This window comes from Pituophis catenifer, unplaced genomic scaffold (assembly GCF_029215685.1).
Source record: "Pituophis catenifer annectens isolate HBS135680 unplaced genomic scaffold, rPitCat1.0.hap2 SCAF_1, whole genome shotgun sequence".
Taxonomy (NCBI): domain Eukaryota; kingdom Metazoa; phylum Chordata; class Lepidosauria; order Squamata; family Colubridae; genus Pituophis; species Pituophis catenifer.
The window spans coordinates 144,390,044-144,412,713 of record NW_027256881.1 but is presented as its reverse complement, the minus strand read 5'-3'; the positions used below and the strand labels follow the sequence as shown (position 1 = coordinate 144,412,713).

General features: G+C 38.6%; 1 protein-coding gene across 1 annotated transcript; it reads right to left on the bottom strand.

Annotated features, from left to right (window-relative positions):
• Positions 1-1,617: 1,617 nt before the first annotated feature.
• On the bottom strand, positions 1,618-22,242 carry UBXN2A (UBX domain protein 2A). Its single transcript, XM_070933017.1, has 7 exons — positions 21,975-22,242; positions 17,146-17,196; positions 13,561-13,678; positions 12,607-12,720; positions 11,407-11,540; positions 8,219-8,377; positions 1,618-5,944 (listed from the first exon to the last, which is right to left on the bottom strand). Exons 2-7 carry the CDS (start codon positions 17,184-17,186, stop codon positions 5,749-5,751), a joined length of 762 nt encoding a protein of 253 aa, XP_070789118.1. The 5' UTR covers positions 17,187-17,196; positions 21,975-22,242; the 3' UTR covers positions 1,618-5,748.
• Positions 22,243-22,670: the final 428 nt, after the last annotated feature.

Here is a 22,670-nt window from a genome sequence, read left to right as displayed (position 1 = left end):
CCCGTCAGCTAAACAATGCCGGCGGGGGAGGGCCTTCTCTGTGGCTGCCCCAGCTCTCTGGAACCAGTTACCTCCTGAGGTCCGGACCATCCCTACCCTATTGGCCTTCCGAAAAGCAGTGAAGAACTGGCTTTTCCGGCAGACCTGGAGCTGTTGATCTCGCTCTTGCGATCTGGCGAGATCCGGCCAAGAATGGTGTGAATGAGTTTTAATGTTTTTAATTCTTAAATGTTTTTTATAATGATTTTAAATGCATTGTGAGCTGCCCTGAGTCTTCGGAGAGGGGCGGCATACAAATTGAATAAATAAATAAATAATAAATAAATCAACATATCCAATACACCTTTCTCTTCCTATTTTCCTCCAGAGAGAGAGAGAGGGAGGGAGAGAGGGAGAGTGAGGAACGAGAATGAGGGCCAGCCGGCTTTCAAGCCTGAAGCGGGATTCACAGTGTAAATGGTACCTTAATCACTGCCATACGTGCTTTCCCTGCACTTAAAGGAAAGGCTTGGCGACCGTCTCTATGTTATAGTACTGTGTTGCGTTACAAATGCAAACTATGCTGCATCTCAGGCATATTACATACACGTATTCACCAAAAATTATGACTACGGAGGTGTATTTTCTCCTCTAATTTACTCTGCCAAAATTGGAAAGGCGCTCTAGATTTTCTGAGAATATATTACAATGGGGCGGACGTAGTTTTTCTTTTCTTTTGAGGGGAAAGTGACTAAGTTCAAAATTACATTCCATATTTCCATCAGGTAAATACAGTATTCCACATTTTATGAACTTCCAAATGTGAAGATGTATTATCGCAGAAATAACCCAATTTTTTAAAAAGTTAATATTTCTCTTCAAAAGTCCAGTCAACTTTTAACTACCAAGAATTAATTTATTTTATTTATTTAGGGAATTTATATTGCCGTCTATTCGCACATGGTGACTAAAGGCGGCTTACAGAATATAAAATCTCACATAAAACAGATTCCACTACAAATACAAATAGCCTGTTTTACATCCATGCTTCAGCTTCCCAGTTCAGTTTTGTATGGAAAGTGTAAAATGGAACTTTGAGAATATTATGAAATAGGAACAATTCTCAGTTTAACCTGTATCTAATTTCCAACCAAGTTACGATTACTTCATAGGGTTTTGGGGTAAAGTTAGCAAATCTGAATTCCACATTTGTCAAAGGTGGTAATCCATTCCTGTTGGTGGAAATACCAAATCTGAAACAGATTTTTATTCTTTGCCCCCTTTTAATTGCCTGAGTATTGAATGGGGATGAACACAGAGATTGATGGATTTTCAACAGCAAATTTAACAACTATTGACACCTCCCCAAAATTGTAAGAACTGGATGCAGCTATGGCTATGACTGATAAATTGTCTGACCTCAGTGAAACATTCTGCAGATCATTTTCTAAATAGTGTTATTCAAATATTATTTCTTAAGGAAATTTGAGTTGCCTTTTTCTCATTGTTTCTTTTCAATGCAATCTTCATTTTAATCTAAAGAGGATGTCTTGAAAGAACAGGATAAATCTTTTTCAGTGAAATACTTGTGTCTTTAATTATTCTACCATATAACCAAAGAAGCAATGTACAGGTAGTTCTCCATTTACAACAGTTCATTTAATGACATTTCGAAGTTACAACTGCACTGGAAAAAGTGACTTATGACAATTTTTCGCACTTACAACCATTATAGTATCCCCGTGGTTACATGATCAAAATTCAGACTTTTGTCAACTGACTCATATTGGTGATGGCTGCAGTGTCCCAGGTCACCTTTTGTGACCTGACCAGCAAAGTCAATGGGGAAACCAGATTCACTTAACAATCAGGTTACTAATTTAACAATTGCAGAGATTAATTTAGCAATTGTGGCAAGAAAGGTCGTAATTTGGGGCAAAACTCACTTAACAAATGTCTCACTCAGCAACATAAATTTTGGGCTCAATGGTGGTCGTAAGTAGTAGTAGCATGCTATGAAATAATATCTCAAACATGGTTTTTAACTTAAATGAAGTGGATGTTTTTGATGAGATGTCCTGGTTAAAATTAATAGATACATTGCATTCCAGTTAACAGATTCAGTTCTATGTGTGTCTATACCGATGTACAAATGTGTAGATAAAATCAAACAAGATGTAAAGATCAGTTACTTTGAGAAACATCATATAGAACTAGAAGACTAGAAGACATCAACATTTCTATACTGATTTTATACTCCACATTGTTCTGTGCTTTGTTAAGAGATATACAACCTGCAGTTTTTAAAATAATGAACAGAAGATACAGCACATCCTACGAGATGACCTTTTAGTTTCCTGAGACACTAGGACATACACATACTGAATTGTATGCATGCATGTTTTTATATGTGCTGACATGCAAGTTAGCATATTGCTGTTGAGATTTCAAGCATATTTCATTTTTGAGTGGTTATCTACATGTGTAACAGTTCACAAAACAATATTTCACACAGAAGTAGGGAAGTCTGTAATCCTTGCAAAGTTTTAATGATTTTGAAGAATGTTTAGATTTATTACATTGCAGGAATTTACAAATAAAAATCCCCATTAGTCTGCATCAGTAAAATCAATTCTTACACAAAAGAAGATACAATGGTAATAGAAATGACATTATATTCTGTTTCAAATTGTGAGACTATATTCCATATTGGTTTTTGCAAAATAAGGGACTTGGAGGATCATAATATCATTTATTATCAGCTAGTTTAGTGTTAAAGCATTTAACCAATTAAAAAATACATGCACACATCCATACATAAAAATATTTTTTTAAAGAATGCTTAAAATTCATTTTGGTCTAGGGATGATATTAGTCAGCTTTGACTCTTAGCTCCTCCTCTTGGTCGCTAGCTAGAGGTAATTTGCAGATGGAGGAAAGCCAGGTCATATACCACGCAGCGCCTTATTTTGCTTTACTTTGGTTTATTAATTGGCTCAATCCATAAAAATAAAATAAAACCAAGCATTATACTTAGTTTGAATCTAGCAGGATCTCTTACGTTTAGCCTTGAGGTATAGGAAAGCCCCATGGCTATCCACTGCACCATTATGATGCATCAGCATTTTAGTGTAGGTTACGATGCATAACCTACACTAAAATGAAAGGTGTAGAAAAAAGGTAAAAAAAGTAACTCCACAGGATTTGGGTGACCTAAATCACCCAGGTGTGGTGGCATAGTGGCTAGAATGCAGTATTGCAGGCTAATTCTGCCGACTGCCAGCAGTTTGATCCTGACTTAGCCTTCCATCCTTCCAAGGTTGGTAAAATGAGGATCCAGATTGTTGGGGGCAATACGCTGACTCTGTAAACAGCCTAGAGAGGGCTGTAAAGCACTGTGAAGTCGTATATATTGTGCTTTTGCTAAAACATAGTTATCTAGAGACAAAAAATACTGGATGTATACTTTCCTAGGCCAAGATTTATTCAATGATGAGTTAATAAGTTAGACATTACTGGCTGGGTTCACACATCATTCTTAAATTACAAACCAAAGTTCATAACCTAAAAAGCCTTGACTCACATACCACAATAACGGAGAAAAAATTAAATTGGATGCATATCCAGCCATGCCAAAAAAAAAAAGCAACCAACGAACAATGGAATTCACAAATAAGGCCAAGTAATATATCCTGATGGTAAAATCCCATTTCTGATGTATTAAAAAAAAAACACACAACAGGTTCTGGGATAATTTGTCTGATGCCTTCGTTGCAGCACAGATGGAGAAAGGCAGCCTTATTTTCTGAGATGGATTATCAAGGAAAAAAAATGTCCCAGCTGCAAAGCTCACTTATACTTCTTAATTTAATAATAAAAAAAAAATGAATATGATAGCAGGGGCGGACTTAATTATTCAATTCTAGTTCCTGCTAATGTGGCAGGAGCCATGTTCAAGTCCCATGCAGCTGTTCCTGAAAGTGACCTTGTCGGGTGATCAAAAGCAGGACGTTTTGGAAAATACATGTTTGAATTATCCACAGAAGGCAAGGTGGATTCTCCTCTGCAAGTTGGCCCAATTGTGACTTGCCTCCTCGTCCTCCAGGCCATTTCTCCTGATCAACAGCTTTGAAGAATTAGGATTCTGCCCAATTTCCTTCTTATCCCCTTTTCCTTTGGATATCAGGCCAGATTATAATTTTTCAAATGATTATTATTGTTTCTTTCATATCCAGCATTTTTAACATGTCAGTTGTAATAAATGAATAATGAGAATAATTTTGCAGGTAGGAGGACTCAATAATGTGATTCCACTTGATAAACCCCATCCCATCAAACCAACATGATAAAAGGTATTTCTAATGATTTCAGACTTCCTAAATGACAAACTACTGTTTGAGTTGGTAATTTCATTGAAATGTTTTTGCAAAATTTTGGCAACAGTACAGAATTGGTTTTCCTCTTCCTTATGGGATTTTGTTTTTTAAATTTACTGCCTACTCTACACCTTTGGAATTCCCTGGCAGCTTCCCCATTCAAGTTGCAACCAAGGCTGATCTTGCTTAGCTTCCAAGTCCAGATGAGACTATCCAGAACTGCCATCTGCCAAGACATTTTCAATGATGAAAGCTGTATTTTATATCCTAAACCATCTGCCTTTGAATCAATTCAAACATGTAGTTCTAATACTGCACTTAAATCTGCTTCATTTCTTAATGGTTGCTTGAAACGTGTTCTCAAAGCTTGCTTCTATTTAGAAAACCAAAGGCAGAAGGCTTGCCTTTTAAAGCCGAACGTTATTTCTCATATACTGTAGTAGGCAGACTCCTTATTCAGTGCTTCAATCTGAAAACTAACAACCGAAACATTCCTTAGGAGTAAAGCAGTAGAGCTGAGTTCTAAATAAATAATTCAGGACTACAGATAATAATGTATTTCTGTTTTTAATGGCATAAAATGCAATTGAAATGCAATTGAAATGCAATTGGACATACCAGAGGTATGTCCATATAATTAAAGTGGAATTATTACATGTGGAATTATTCCGACATGTACAGTCACATGTCCCTAAGGAATACACTTGTCAAAATAGTAAAACCAGAATTACAATTCTTTCGTGTGTGTATTATATATACATATGAAAGAGGTTGTGACATGATGCTATTTTAGTCATTTGCTCCTCTGATATCCTAAAGCATACATTGGGAGACACATTTTCAAAAGAAACAGTCACTACACTTAAAAACTGTACCTGTGGTATTTTTCTGTACAAATGAAATGTATATATTAAGTTATGTCAATATCATACTGTAGCATTGATAGAATAAAATATATCAAACTATAACAGATAAAAAGTAAGCAAGAATGAAGTCAAATTGTGCTTTCAAAATTTTTTCAACTTCAAACTTACAGAAATATTCAAGATTTTCCCAACACGTTCCTTTACTGGTGACAGAATGCCCAGTTCAGTAGGGTTGGCTCTATTACTTTCTGCCAGGCTATTTAAAACAAACGAACAAAATATATATAATAAAAAACCTTTGGGGTTCAGCATACATTGCATACCTTTTCAAAGCAGCACTGTAGATGTCATATAAAACACAGGAATTATTGCTATTCCCAAGTGGAGGTGATTCAGCTAAAATCACTCAACTAACAGTCGGATGTTCTACATTAAAATAATCAAAACTGGGGACCTACTATATGGATATTGTCTTCCACATTTCCAAGACCTTTCCTGCAACTGTTCTTTCTTTTAGGTAGAGAATACTAAGAAGAGAAACTCCGGAAAGGCTCAATATTATTTTTAAGTCTTTGCACAACAACAGCATTTTTTAAGTTAGCTTCCTCTAGTGTGAGAGATTCATTCAACAATTCTCGAAAAGGAAGTGAAGTAGTCAGTGTGAAAGGTCTTCTTCCTTGATATCTCTGGTAGTCAATTATGAAGTCTCTGATGTGGCTTATTCTAAAATGGAAAGGAACAAAAATTAATGCCTGACATTTTAAATCACATTTTAAACGAACAAATTTCGTGGCGTCATGACAATTAGAAGAAACTGATTTTGAGCAAATCAGGACCTTCACAAACACCACACAAGCATATTCTAAGTTCTCCTATGGAACTTATTTTTATCATTACACATTTTAAATTCTCCTATAGAACTTATATTTTCATTACACATTTTATCATTACACATTTAGAAAACCAGTTCTTCCCAAATTAACATCTTCTATGTTATGTTATGTTATGTTATGTTATGTTATGTTATGTTATGTTATGTTATGTTATGTTATGTTATGTTATGTTATGTATGAAAACATTATGCTCATATAAGAATAAATCTGTTCAGGTTTTTCTGACTGTTTGCGATACAATGAAAGGAGGTGTTCTAACCTCAATCAGAACAGTTATAAGCATTATCGCCACTGTATATCCAAATGAATTGTTAATCCTCCATCCCAAATTAATTTTCCCTAGAAGACTGCTGATATTGCTCTTTCTGAATCTGAACCACGTGGTCAGTCATTGATAAGAAGAACAGTTTTTCTGTATATACTAAAGGGGGTAGGATAGCTTTTCCCAGCCTGTTGTTCTGTATCAGTTGTTGTTCTACTCCCCACCTGAAAGGGAGAGAAGGAGATAAGATAGGAGAGGCCTCTGTGGGGCAAGCCTGAGGAAGGGAAGGCAATAGGAGAGGATCAATGGGGCCAGCCTGAGGGAGAGAAGGGGATAAGTTAGGAGAGGCCTCTGTGGGGCAAGCCTGAGGGAAAGAAGGGGATAGGAGAGGATCAATGGGACCAGCCTGAGGGAGAGAAGTGGGATAGGAGAGGAGAGGCTTCTGCGGAGCAAGCCTGAGGAAGAGAAGGGGAGAGGAGAGGCCGATCCATAACTACTCATTAATTTTCAAGCTATAAGTGTGGATTTATCAAGCCTGATCACAGTTTCATAGCGGAGCACAGGTATCCAGCTAGTATAGAAATACATGGCATGTGGAGGGGAGTTGCATTACTCCAGACTGTTTATTTTTCTCTAAGATGTTAGTGCATTGCTTCCCAATCACAGCAGTTTTGAGGCCTGTTGACTTCAATTGCTAAAATTATCATCATTGGATATGCTGGATGTAGAATTCTGGAAGTTGAAGTCCACATATCTCAAAATGGCCATAATTGGGAAACCAGTGAGTAAACTGGCTAAAGAACAATCTATCCTTTGGTTTTTCCAAAGTTGTTGTCCTCTCCATATACAGGATACTAAAACTTCTGCATAGAATATCTAAACTCCCAGCCCACCGGATGAGTCACGTGCTGGCCACGCTCACACGGCAGTTGGAACAGAGTTCTTTTCAGGTGGGAAGGAGGACTAGAACATCTAACTCCTTAGCATCAGAGTGTATTAATAATAATATAAAAAATACTAATGATCTGATGGTCATTTCGAAAAAAACTTTTTCAGCGAGCACCTAGAAGCCAAAGGAACATACGTGCCAAATTTCAAGTTTGTAGGCTTTACAGTTCTGAAGATTTCGTGAGATGCGTGAGTGGTATTTCGCTTTTATATATATAGATATCACACAATCCATAGAGAAACAGTTTAAAAAAATACAATGTTTTGCAATACTGGATCAAATCCAATCAGACTCACGTATGAAAAAGCAGAAACACAACTTTATTAGCAAATCAAAAGAGTTTTATCTTACAGTAATTTGGATTGCAGCTGTGGTTTATTCAACAAATTAGGGCTAAGCAAACTAAACCTAGCATAAAAACCTTGCCAAGGCAATCATTCTGACATAAGATTTCCCGAAATTTCTGATGCCTTGATTCAGTGTGAAGGCAGTGGAAAATGAATGCGGCATGCACTGCGGCTCATTTATGTCACAATGGCTATACCACTTTGCTTAACAGTGTGTTTCCTTTTTTGAATTTTTTAAACATTTACACTATTATTTTCACGTATACTTTAAAATATTTATCTAGGTTTTATCCATAGCTAATGTTGAAAAACTAATATATTTCATGGCTCAGTATTCAAAACAAATTAATGTTTTAAAGGCACTTTGCTGTAATCTAATACTTTCTTGGAAGTATGCCCCAATGGTTGCAATAGAATTTCATTTCTAAGTAAACATTTTTAGGAATAGCTTGGTGGGCTGTAATTTGTCTTGAAAGGAAGTAAATATCCTGTAAACTGCACAGTATATTGTACAAAATGAATTCTGTTAATGTGATCTATTCTTACCGATGAGAAATATTGAAGTTTTGTACTATCCTTGCTCCATCTGCTAACCAAATCTGGATTCTAGTGATAGGTTCTGAATTATTTAGCACTACTGTCGGTTTTCTCTTTTCAGTTTCTTCACCTTTTTTTTTTACTTTGGAAATTATTCTAGGTGTAGCACTGAAAAATAAAGTTTTAATCATATGAGATTATAATTTCACTTCATTCTAGATAATTTATTTATGAGCTATGTAGCTAAATACCTTTATTTCCCTGAAAATAAGACTCAGTCTTATTTTCTTTTGGGCTCCGAAATAAGCACTAGGGCTTCTTTTCGGTTGGTCTTATTTTATTTTTTTTTAGCTGCCCCATGTGCCCCACACCGGCTTACCTCAGGGCCCTTGCAGCCAGGCCATCCATGTCCCAACACCTGCCTCATCTTGTGGCTGCAGCACTGGCACGTTGCTCGGCCTTCTGCTCTCTGTTGCGTCGGTAAGCAAGCAGAAGTCGGTTGGCGGCCACATGGGTTCTTGCTGCACATGGCTGCTGGTGCTGCCGTCACGAGGCAGTTGTTGGGGCATGGATGGCCTGGTTGCAGGGACTCCTGAGGTAAGCCAGTGTATGCATGGGGCAGCTCAACCCTCCTCACCTCGTGTGGGCACCACCAGGCACTAAAGTAGGACTTATTTTGGGGGTAGGACTTATATTGGGCGCACATGCTAGGGTGCACATCATTGTATTTTAATGGCCCGTAAGCCCTTGCGGGGTGGAGTCTGGGCAACTGAATGGAGCTGAATGTTTACTGGCCGGATGCCCTTCCTGTCGCCAATGCGGAACTATATTCAGCAGATATATTCTCTTCGTGCCCAGAGAGAGAAATATCTGCCTCTACCTATGATCGAACTCACAGCCTCCTGATTATGAGGCAAGAGTTCCACCTCTAGGCCACTGCACCACTCATGCTAGGGCGCACATACTAGGACTTATATTCAGGATAGGTCTTATAGAAAAATATTTTTTTTTGATATATAGCCAAAAAAAAAAAAAAAAAAAAACACCCCACCCCAAAACCCAACAACAGCAGAGATTTCCACAATGACTCAATATGAATAGAATTCAACATCTCCTGAAACATAATGGCCAGGACATCAAATTATGTCAGTTTTCTCCAACCTGATGTCTTCTAGATTAGTTGACATTCTTAGACTTCCCAAGCCAGTCTTGGATTAGGGAAAGGTAAGTAAGATTATCAATAAGGTAAAGACAATTAATATAAAGGAACGATACTAAGATATAATGTACAGTGATGCTGTACAATTTGAAGGGAATTTATCCAAAGGTAACTTAATGAGAGGGAGAACTGGACTATTGTTATGATTCTTGTTAGTCTTCCAGCATCTCTTTCATTTACAAATATTATTAAACTGGTTATTTGATACTAAGATAGGATATTCAGTAGAAAGGCAGCAATATTTTCAGCTCTAAGTTTGAAGCAAATGTTTTGCATAGGTAGTCCTTGACTTACAACCATCCATTTAGTGACTATTCAAACGTCCAATGACACTGAAAAATTGTTTACGACTTGCACTTATGATCATTTTAGCATCCCCATGGTCACGTGATCAAAATCCAGGTTCTTGGCAACCAGGATGTATTTACAATGATTTTAGCATCCGAAGGTCATATGAACCCTATTTGTGATCTTCTCAGATGGTTTCTACAAGCAAAATCAATGGGAGAAGCTGGATTTGCTTAATGATCCTGTGATTCTCTTAATACCTGCAGTGATTCATTTAACAGGTTTGGCAAAAGTTGGAAAATCACTTAACAAGTTGACAACAGAAATTCTGGTGAGGGGTCCTTTGTGCTCTCTGAGCTTGTTTTCTTACAGGCGTTTCATTACCCTAACTAGGTAACAAACACCGAGTGCTGTTTGCTGTCAGTTTAATATTCTAGTGGCTTGCCCGTCAGTGTTGGTGGGGGCGGCCTTAGAGATTCTTTGGTTGGGCTGTTTACTGATGACTCTTTGGCAGTTTCTTGATTGGGGTGTTGTTTACTTGATTGGTCTGAAGTTAACCTTTGAGTTAATCTATGCTGATCTGGGTGCCGATTACTGGTGGAGAGGTGCTGGAATCTTTTTGTTCTCTTTTGGGCTGGTTGACTGTCTCTTTTGCACAGTCCATAGATCAGTGGTGAAATCTAAATTTTTTTCCTACCAGTTCTGTGGGCGTGGCTTGGCGGGCGTAGGGTCATGTGACTGAGTGGGATGGCTATGTAGACATGTGACTGGGGGGGTCAAAAGACAGAAACTCACTTTAACAATGTCCTGCTGGAGCAGGGGATTGGACTAGATGACCTCCAGGTCCCTTCCAGCCCTGGATTGCTGTGCTCTTTCAAGGTATCCTCTGAAGTTGCGTCTAGTGCCAGGTTTGTGGTCCTTCCTTCCTCTCCTTTTTCCCTCCCTCCCTCCCTTTCTTTTTCTTTCTTTCTCCCCTCCCTCCTTCTCTTTCTTTTTCTTTCTTTCTCTCTCCCTCTCTCTTTTTCTTTCCTAGCATCTCTTTCTTTCCTAGCATCCACGTTTTTGGCCTAGCAGGCCTCAGGGAAGCCTCCTGGGAGCAAAAATGGACCCCCCCCCCAAAAGGTAGTTTAAAAAAATGCTTTAAAAATTAAAAAAAAAGTTCAGAGGATCCCACGGCACAGCTGATTGTCACCGCTGATTGTTGGAACCTTTTTAAAACTTTTTTTTACTACCTATTGCCCGAACGGGTAGTAAAAAAATGCTAAAAAAAAAGTTTAAAAAAAGTTCAGTGTCAGTTGTGCGGTGCGATCGTGGGAACTTTTTTTTTTTTTTTTACTTTTTAAAGCATTTTTTTACTACTGGTTCGGGCGAACCAGTAGCATTTTCACTACTGATTCAGGAGAACCGCCCCGAACCAGTAGCATTTCACACCCTGCTATAGATTATGTTAATGTCTACGAGTCTATTCTGGTTCCTGTTGTGGTTGTAAGGTGAGAACTACCTATAGAAGTCTTCTTCAAAATCCAGAAATGTAGGCGCCATCTTATTCACATTATACATTTTTTGAGATTTACTCAAAAGTAAATATAGGCAGAGGATTGAAGCATAAGAAGAATGAAAGAAAACCATCACCTCCATTCATTTCATAAGCTAGTTTCAGTTACTACCATAAAAGCATGAAGCTGCTCACCTTCCCAATCGATACCCTGCTCCAGAGAAAGGATGAAATACTGCCTTCGGTGACATATATAACTCATCCATCTTATCATCCACCTTCACATCGACCTCTTCTTTGTCACAGATCTTCTGTAACTCAAGAGGCAGCTCCCTAAGAGAAATATTTGAAACATATGGAAATTTCAGGGCTCAATTGCAATCATAGATCAAGGACTACGTGTATGTCATAGTCCAACATTTCCCGACTGGACTACTGCAATGGGGCTCCCCTTGAAGAGCATCCGGAGGCTCCAGCTGGTCCAAAATGTGGCCATGCGGGTGATTATGGGAGCGACGGGGCGCTCCCATGTAACACCTCTCCTGTGCGAGCTGAATTGGCTCCCAGTGGTCTTCCGGGTGCGATTCAAGGTGTTGATTAACATCTTTAAAGCGCTCCATGGCTTAGGACCTGGGTACTTACGGGATCGCCTTCTGCTACTGACAGCCTCCCACCGGCCAGTACGCTCCCACAGGGCGGAGCTCCTCGGGGTGCTGTCGGTCAGACAATGTCGACTGGCGACCCCTGGGGGAGAGCCTTCTCAGTGGGGGCTCCTGCCCTCTGGAACGAGCTGCCCCTGGAGGTACGGAGGATCCCTGACTTGCGCACCTTCTGCCGTGCCCTGAAGACTTTGTTATTCCAGCAACCCGGGCTAGCCTAATTTTAACGGTTTTAAATTTTAAATTGGATTTTAATGGGATGTTTTAATTGTGGGCCAAAGTATTTAATCTGGTTTTAAATTGTTTTTAACTTTTATATTTATGTATTTGATCCTGGCTGTTCACCGCCCTGAGTCCTTCGGGAGAAGGGCGGTATATAAATATAATAAACAAACAAATAAACAAACAAACATTTTGTTTTCAGCTTTTTCTTCTCATTTTTTTTCCATATACTGTATAATAATGAAGCATCTCCATATATAAGACCAGTTTTGAATTTAAATGTCAACATATACTTTGTCCATTGAAACAGCCCACCAGCCAGCAAATATATTACCAAACAAACATGGAATGCCATTTGATTAGTTTGTCTTTCACATATCTCAAAGAAGGGTATCATTAAAAAAAAAAGTTTGAATTGATGCACATTTTGAGTAGACAGTATATCCAAAATTTTGCCCAAACTGGGCAGTCACTACAGAGTGTAATGTGCAAACCCCATTAATACAAATCTGACTTGCCCCTTTTTAATGGAATCCAAGAAGCGCTGGTTTGCAACATCTGTGTAACTTCGGAGTTCACCATCATTTATTGTAAACCCATTTTTCCATAATGTAATAATTGTATCGGCCTGTAAAATGAAAACACAAATTATCATTATATCAAGAGCTAAGCCACACCATTTATGCAAGAATAAATGTATAAACATATGAGCAGTACCTCACAAAGATAAGTCCAAAATGCCTGTATACACCAACATCTTTCACTGTGCCTTTTGATGCTTGTAAATTTTCTTTCTTTCTAACCATGTCCTTTACTTCACTCACTGCCTTCTGTTTATTTATTTATTTATTAAATTTATAGGCTGCTCCTCTCACCAATAAGGTGACTCTGGCCGCTAGCCTGCCAACTTCATCCAACTGTGACTTATGGCCTCTGCTTCCCCTTGATCCATTCACCCTTTCTTCATGTACTTATTTTTTCATGTACAAACGCTTTTGTATTTAATGCACTTTCATTCCTCACTTATTTGTTCTTGAGTCATTCTCCTGTTTTACCACTGATGTTTTAGAAAACCGATGCTTATCAAATGAAATTGTAGTTTTTGCATTAATTCTTGCTACTTTCCTCTTTAGTAGAGCAATAAGAGAATTCCTCATTGTCATCCATAGATGCACTTCTTCACAAATATACTGAACATCAGCTATTTAATCATAATCTGACCTAAGACAGAATCCAAATAGCACACAAGTCCAAGCTGCATATGTTTTAGCCTGTTGCCTGGCATAATCTCTGCTGTGCGTATCTCTGCTTATTTTTTTCCTCCTTATCTTCTTTTTCCTACTTCATTTTCCTTTCTTTTTTGACTGTTAGTTGATTTCAGGGGAAAACATTACTGCTTAAATAAAAACTGCTTTAATTTTTAAATAACTACGTCTTACAAACCCGCATCCATTTACTTTAAACTTACCTTAGCCTGCTCTGAGCATACGGCCCCAACTTTCTGAGCTTCTTCAAAAAGGTTATCAACACAATTATTCTGCTTTGTACCATTCTGAATTTGGCCATCAGTTTTGGGTTGGCAAATCCTGCAAAGTAAGATGGAAAACTCACATAAAACTCATTGTTTGAATTAAACATAGCCTATAGGTTATGTTTGGTAAATTTGCTTTTCACAGAACTGTTAAAACATTTCAGAATATATCTATGTGTACTATATCTTTAATAGTCCTTAGTTTAATAAGACGATTCCAGTTCAATCCAACCCAACGATAAAGGGGTAATTTCTCAATGCCAAATACAGTTATAGTAATCATGAGGGCATCATGTTGGAAAAGGGTAATCTAGCATCATGAAAGCACGTCACTGTCTTTCTCTCTGCCCAACCCACCTCACAGAGTTGTTGTGAGGGAAATAAAAGGCAGGAGTATTAGATATACTAATTTCCCCAAGTTATATATAAAAAGGAGAAGATAAAAATCTCCTCCTCCAGTAAGACAAACAGGACCTTCTACATCACACACAATAACTGTTCCCCCCGGTCTACTTTAGCATGTCATTTGTTAGACCAGAATCTCTTTATATATTAATGGAACTGAAATTAAGCTAAGAAAACATGTGGATTATAGTACTGCAGGACTACAAATATTTCTACTTGGGTTAAAATGTTTTTTGCCACTGTAGATACATCTGGAATGAAGTGCCTTCATCTTCTTCCATGTTTTGTGTGGTGCCTCTAAAAAAACAGCTGTTAAAAAAGTTCAAACATATGTCTGAAAGACATCTGTGGATTCACAGTACTGGAGTCAGCCACCACCACTGCCATTCAGCACTTTGCCAGGAAAGGAATGACAAAGGCTAGGCAGCATGGAACCCCAGAAGTCCCTTAGTAAAGTGATTTGTGGCCCATGTTGTGTGTAGCGCTACCTGTTGAGCACCCCCTCTCTTTCTTCTCTGACATTTGAAGCACAGCTCTGGCTGCTGTTACCAGGTAATAATACAGTGAATGCTCTGCATTTTCTACTCCAATGACTGCAATGGATGCTGGCTGTATCAGCTGGACATTTCTACTGGAAGTTTCCTGCAAGATATCATGCTTATTTGTGGATTATAGACTGTGGCTGGAAGCCTTGCTCAGTTAACATGAGATCCCTGTCTCCATGTTACTTAATAGGACATAATAGTATAATTGCTGGAACTGCTTATTTACTGTAGTGGTGTTTCGAAGGATGTTGAGAAGATCTGTCATTTCATGTTAATTTTTAATTTGTCTCCAAGACATTGCATATGGCAGCCTCTGGTCTCCTGATGTATGATGTAGGGTGTCTGATAATCATTCAAGCTGTCAGCCTATCTACCACAGCTTTCTTAACAGTTTATTGTTTCACTATAGTACCATATAATGAAGCAATTATCTTGATTGAAAGAGATAGAAGTTGTACTAGTGCCATATATATAAAAAAATCTTTCATTTATTAAAACAGTGTGACAGAATAATCCTTTTAAATTTGCTTGCTAGCATATGTGCAATCAAAGAAATACTAAGAAAATATTTTCTTCTCCTAGAAAATACAGTTACAGTTATCAAGGGAATGGAAACACAATCTGTCTTTTCTTATATGCAGAGTTGTGGTTTTTTAAAAAATGAAACCTTCTCTACCCAAATCTTCAGCCAAGAGCAGCTCCATTCTTTAATGGCAAGTATAACTCAATAATTTATTATGAAGGAGAAGAGTTAATAATTACTCCAATACAAATTATATCACTTGCCCAAGTCTGCAGCTGCAGCAACCTGTTCATTCAGGACTGTAGAAAGCATTGAAAAGGAAATCTACTGCTATGAAAAAACATTTAAAAGTCAGCTGAACAATAAATAAAAGAAACAGAAACCTTAACTAATAATTAATAACTAAGGAAAGCTTTCTCATTCTGCTCCAATACAGTCTACCAGAGGTCAATTTACACAGTCCTCAGCATTATGAGATTGTGGGCATTGAAGACCCAGAAATTTATAGGACACTAAATGTGGGAATGCTGGACAAGTCATTTTTTTAACACACAAAAGCCTAACAAAGAATAACAATTAGAATATTATCTCCGTAATCTAAATTTTAAAAGAAATGTTAGAGCATAATGAGAAATTTTGATTGGAATCATTATGCCATCAATGCAATCACTGCATTTACTAATCCTCAAACATTTCAATTCGTACCTATTTCAAAATCTTACCTCTTTCCAGATTTAGGTACTTAATCCTTGCCTAATTGTAAAAATAATCGCACAACTGGTCTTGCACTTGTGACCATTGCAGTGTCCCTTTGGTCATGTGATTACCATTTGCAAGCTTCACAACTGGCTTTTGACAAGTATAATTAATAAAGCTGGCAATAAAATCGTGACTTGTGGTTACATGACTCACTTAATGACCTACAGTGACTCATTTAACAACCAAATGGGAAGTGATGGTCCATTGCAGTCACATGATGTCTCTCTTAGTGACAAGACTTACTGATCCCAAATGTGGTGGTTAAGCGGATATTACTGTATCTACAGAAAACCGATTGCTTCTGACACAGTGAGACACAAATACCTCTGTATGCTTCATCTCTTCTGTGCACATAAAAGAAATACACAGAGAGTTCTACCCTCCTCTCTCTCCCATCTGTATTTTAAACATGTACTGACACTTCAGCAGTTTTTTCAGGGATTCACACAGTGCTGAACTCTGCTGCTTGGAAGTACTCGTGATAAAATACCACTAGAGGGAAAAGATAAAAGACTTGGACTAAATGCAGCATGGCATCAAGTTCACAGACTAAAGTGTCTTGAATTTGAAATGTCTTAAGTTTGAAATGAATAGTTTCAACTCCCCAGAAGCGTTCTGAGCTTCAAATGGCACCATTTAGAACTGATACTGCATTCTAAGCCCAAAGCAGGATCTTTTCAAGCTCAGAATACTTCTGGAGTAATTCGGGAAGACTGCCACCAAGGTTGGAACAACCCTACTTAGAACTTGAAACAGCTGTTTTAGAATCAAAAATTTTTCACACCTCTTATCATAAATTCTTTGGAGTATAACTATTTGATTTGGACTGTACAATAAAAGAGAGTCTGTGTTCACAAGTTTACGATAATCTTTGCATCTGGGCAACTCTTTTTGATTTCTGTGGAGTTAATTCTTCTTCTGTACTTATTTAGAACACTCGTCCCATGTGGTACGTTAAATTACAATTCTGAATGAAATATCTTCTTCCAATGAGCATTGCTATTGATTTTGGATATCTTGATTTCCTTATTAAGCTATAGAGTAATTCTTCCATCAAAGCATCTTCCTCCTCTAAAACTGAAAGCAGTTGACACTGACTCTCCAGAACAGCCAACTTTAGTGGCAAACTAAAAGCTTCAGAAGACTGAAGCATCTGCTTAAACTTTCATTCCACTCTAAACAATACTAATACTAGCCCCATACATTACACAGAAAACTAGCTGAAACATATGCTTCAGTTCATATTCGGTTTATTAATAAGCAAGAATCAAAGTAATAAAATCTACCTACCATTCTGGATTCAAGATTTCAATCTTGTCAAGTTCTTGCATTTTCTTCCACCTAATGTTAAAACAAAGTATTACCATCATGAAAGAGAACAACTTTTTAAATTCACTTAACAACCGTGTAACTAACTTAACAACTGCAGTGATTCACTTAACAATTGTGGCAAGAAAGGTTGTAAAATGGGGCAAAATTCACTTAATTTTTCAAATGTTTCACTTAGCAACAGAAATTTTGGTGTCAATTGTGGTCGTAAATCGATGACTACCTGTATTTGTTATGGAGTAAAAGGGCAGCTCCATAGGTCCCTGATGGTTGCTAACTATACAAAGGACCAGAATTCCTAGTTTAAATTGTCAACAAAAGTCAAATTGCCCAAACAGTGCCAGTGGCACTTCAAAGTGCACCTTCAATGCAGCTAAAATTCCAGTTCATAAAAATATATTAAAGGAAGGGATTAAAATAGAATACTAAAAGAAACTAGCATGGTGGTAGATGATATTCATGTAAATTATTATCCCAAATAATAATACCATTCTGTTTGTCTTTCACAAATGTAAACTTCCTTTCCTTTCTTTTTTAAAGATTGAAATATCTTACATTTGCACATATATTTTCTTCTTTTTTTAATAAAAGAGAAACAATGATTTCTTTTTTCCCCTCATTCTATGTTGCCTTCACCTATGCAAGTGTAACTATATTCATAGTTAATTTTGTTTCAAAGGTTCCAGACATGCCATAACTATAAGACAGGCCAATTTCTCTTATTAGTACACCAGTAGTTCATTCTGAAAAAAAAATATACATGCTGGCTTACTAAAAGTACATATTTAAGCTATTGCAGTAAAAAAATGTTCTTTATATAATGCATATACAATAGTCCTCATTTAGCAGCACAATTGGGGCTGGCAACTTGGTTGTTAAGTGATTGCTAAGTGAAACAATTGTGTTTATGATTGAACTTCACTGTTCTTTTGCCTTACATGTGAAGATCATAAATGTGGTGACTGATCACAAATTGACTTTTTCATTACTGTCCTAAATGAGGACTACTTGTTTTTGCTATTAAAACTAATAAACTCTGATGGCTTCACATAACGTACATACCACAAGGCTGTGGTTGACTGCCAGTCACGATAGTTAATGTGCTGTGAAAAAGTATTTGCCCTCTTTTAGATTTGCTGATCTCTTTACATATATTGCCAAATATTTTCTGCCTGTCCTAATGATAGGAATCTGAGTAAATAAATAACATCAAAGTTGTGCAACAGTATTTTATTTCATAAACAAATATTGTATACTAGGTAATGTGCTCCTTAGGCAATTACAAGCAGTAAGTGCTTGTAAAGTCCTTTAGCTGAAATAACTGCAATCAAGCCTTCTTTCTGTAACTGACGGTCTAATGCTTGCACCACCGTGGGAAATGTTGCCCTATACCTTCACTGCAGTTACTTCAACTCTGTAGCATTTAAGGTTTTGCAACCATGAACTGCTTGATTCAGGTCTTGCTGCAACATTTCTATAAATGGAGTTTGGAGTTTAACTTGGCTATTCTAAAACACGGAAGTTGTTTTTCTTCATTTGTTCTCTTCCATGTCCAGGATTATTGTCCTGTTGCATGATCAACTTTTTTGTTTGCTGACCGACAGTTGGATTGGTATTTTCCTGTAAAATTCTGATAGAAAGCCAAATTCAAGATTCCTTCAGTGATGGTGTGTCATTCATTTCCAGAGGCAGCAAAGCATCTCCCATATATATTATCTTCTCCATGTTTGATAAACGGGTCGGTATATAGTTCTTATTTTGAAACATAGTGTTTGCTTTCTAACTGAACAACATCTATGTAATCCCCAAAGGTTCATTTTTTACTATTTGTCATGTCCCTCCAGAAATCCAAATGCTTTTCAACAGTAACCTGTAAACTTAGATCCCTATAGGAATCTACAAGCTGTTGTTGGATTCTTTGTGACTTCAAGGATTATTTTATGTTACACTTTGTTTTGTGTTTTGTCTGGCAGAACAGACAAAAATCTGAAAGGAGCAAATATTTCTTCACATAATTACTGTATTTTTCGCACTATAAGACACACCAGACCATAAGACACACATTAGCTTTAAAGGAGGAAAACAAGAAAAAAAATGCCTCTGCCTCCCAGCATGCATCCAGTATTTATCTGGCTAGAGTCCTTGCAGCAAATAGCAAACAGCCTGGTCAGGTCCAGCATGTTATCGCAGACCCAGGACAGGGTTGGGCACAGCCCCAGAGTGTCAGGGTTCCGCTCTGTTGCGGCCACCACCAGTCAACTGAGCTGAGCTGCCACCACCACCAGGAAACACTGGAGCCTTCCCTGCCGAGCAGCTGATTGGCGGTTCGATCGGCCTCCCGGAATACCGCCAATCAACTGTTATAGGCGGTGGGGATTGCCACCGCTGCCTATCACTGCCACTGCCATTTGGTGATTGGCAGCGATAGCAATCGGCAGTGATTCCCACTGCCTAGAACAGCTGATCGGCAGTATTCTGGGAGGTCGATCCAGCCGCCAATCAGCTGCTTGGCAGCGAAGGCTCCAGTGTTCCCCAGTGGCGAACGGCAGCAGCGGTGACAGGCAGTGGTAGCGGTAAGGACAGGCCAATCCCTTCTTCCCCGCCTCAATATTCGCTCTATAAGATGCACAGACATTTCTACCCACTTTTTCTAAGGGAACAATATAGCTTTCAATGGGCCTTTCCTATGTTTACATGTGCATTACCAGCCCTATAGGCAGAACTGAAAGAGAATAACTGGCGTAAAGTCACATTACATAGAAACAAATTACACTGGCACCATAATTCCTAAAATTCCAAGCCAATATTATCTGTAAATTGTTCAGGTTCTCATAACATGCAAAGCCATAATGAAGTTTCTTGGTTTTAAATTAGAATATGTGAATTAAGCCACCGTATTTTATAAATAATGGTTTATAACTGAACATATTTTGTGAACCGTCCAACTATATGTATTCAATAATTCATTGTTAAATCATAGCTAAGGATTCAGATGTAACCCAATGATGTGGCTCATGTCATACTAAGTCATGATTTGAGTAAATATATTACATGATATTCAGTAAATATGGTAAGCCAAACTGTCTAAGTATCTGCTATAAATTTGCCAAAACCAATCAATCACATTAACTAAATTCTATGCATGGAACTACTTTTAAGATATTTTATTCATTCATTCATTCACTCACTCACTCACTCTGCCCTTCTAATCTGGTTAGGATTAGTGTTATCAGAAGCTGCTGAGAAGCCCAGGAATGTGACCAGATCCCCATAAAGTTTTCTAGTACAGGACATCATGACAATCATGTCAGTACTGTATCTCAAATAAAGTCCAGAAAACCTATTGCTTCTAAAAACGTCACTGCATGCAGGGGTTAAACAAATTCTGACAGATTTGCAACAGAAATATCCAAAGCCCTATTTTTCTAATAAGATTATTGGATTTTTCTGGGCATCAAGAAAGACAGAAGGCACTACTGCACTCCATTAACAAGAAACAAATGCACAATGTTTTTTTGGTACAAAAAAACTTAACTTCACATAGTATAAATACTGTAGAGGGAGATAAAGAGCAGGAGGCTGATGATATTTTAATCTATTTATAACACAGCGCAAAATAAGCATTCCTTCTATATCTCACAATCCAAATATACTGATAGTAACATTTGATTAGCAAAAATGAAGGGACTTCTGCTGTAATGTAAGCTATTGTTTTTAAATCTTATCTGAATCTTAAAGCTGCAGTTCCAGCTTTAAAACAAGGATCTTCCTACTACCCCTGTGTCACACTGTTATCCTTTCCCAAATGTTACCGTCTTATTTTCCTAATCCCTCACTGCCAATGTCTAACGCAACACACAATTAACTTAACCATGGTTTCCTGAAGAAATCCAGCTTCTTGGGTATGCAGATCCACCTAATCATAAATTATCCTGGCCAGTCACATTTTCCAGTAGCATAATGTGGAATTCACATCGAAACCAATGATTTTTAAATCTTTAATTCGCGTACTGAAGGTATTTCTCAATATGGATTTTCTTTTTCCTCAGGAGAGCAACTTTCGCTTTACTTCGGAAGAACAGAAATCAGAAAGGACTTGGACGCTTTGATCTAAAAATACCCTACAGTATGAACTCTTCAGAGGTTGCTTCGAAGCGATACTTCGGAATGGACTGCAAACTGAATCAATACATGGCAAAGGAACGGCGCGAGGAGATTGAGACGCGCGTACTTCATTGGGCTGCACTATCTTCCATTTACGCGTAGGTCGTCCAATAAACCACAATTGGCTCCCGGCCAAAGCCACACATACATTGTGGTTTAGCACGGTCTGGCCCTCAGCCAAACTATATTTTGCAGAATCAGCACCCTTTTAAAGAACTTGTGTCGACCATGAAAAACCATGGGCGGCGCTAGTAAAAACGTCAGCGCCACTGGGGCGCCTTCTCGTTGAAACCGCTTAAGTTTGGGCTGGGCGCCCAAACGCCCGACTTCCCTTCCCCACCCATCTCCGAAATCAAATAAACTGCTGCTTGTCCTGCCTCCCGGCAAAAGCACCCACTCCCGGCCTTCCCCCGGGGATGGGGATGTGGTGGGGGAAGAGAAAGAAAGAAGGCTCTTCCCACCTTCACGCAACTTGATCAAACCCGCCAACTCCCGCGGCCGGTCCCTTAAGGTGCCGAGTCACGGTTCCCGCTCGATGAGAGGCCACTCTCTGCTACCGGCGCTAACTTTCGCACTCCTGGGCTTTCTTTGCCCAACGGCTTGAAATCCCTGTCAATTCCGCCTACCTGCTTTTCCAGGGCCGGTGCGTCGCTCCCTCCGACACTACTCACCTACTTCCCCTCCCCAAAAGGGAGAAACCGGCGGCCGCCACGCTGCGCTATTTGGAACAGATTGCGTAAAGCCCCGGCGACCAGCGCGTCTGGCAGGGGCAGCATCGGGCTCTTTTTCCGCCCATAGAGGGGAGGACCTTGCTGGCTCTTATTGATCCGGAGGGAGGAGCGGATTGGAAGATCTTGGCGGCTTCTGGACGCCTTATATCCCTACTGTATTTTGCCTTTGGCACAGCAGCAGCAGCAGCGCGAGTTGAATGCTCCGGCGGCGGAGTTTGGTCACGCTTGCGAAGAGACGCGACAGCAGCAGCTCAGCTGTTGGAAATCGTCTGTCTGCTCTCCTAAATACAAATAGGCTGAGAGGAAGCCCCGTGGCGTTGTCTTTTGAGAAATGGGTTCAGACTGTACAAGAGGTCAGATAGTGTAAAAAAAAAATTTTTTTTTTTTTAAAAAAATCATTTTTAATGTGTGCCGGTGTGTTCACTGAAAAAAGTGACAATAAAGGTTATCTTAAAACGTGCTCAAACGTGCAGAATCGCAATCCCATACCGCAAGGACTTGCAGAATGAAGATAGAAACCGCCGACTTTTGTACAAGTTGAGTAAAGCGCGTGTTTAGGCGATACCGTTGTTAAGGGGTTGTTGGACGGGG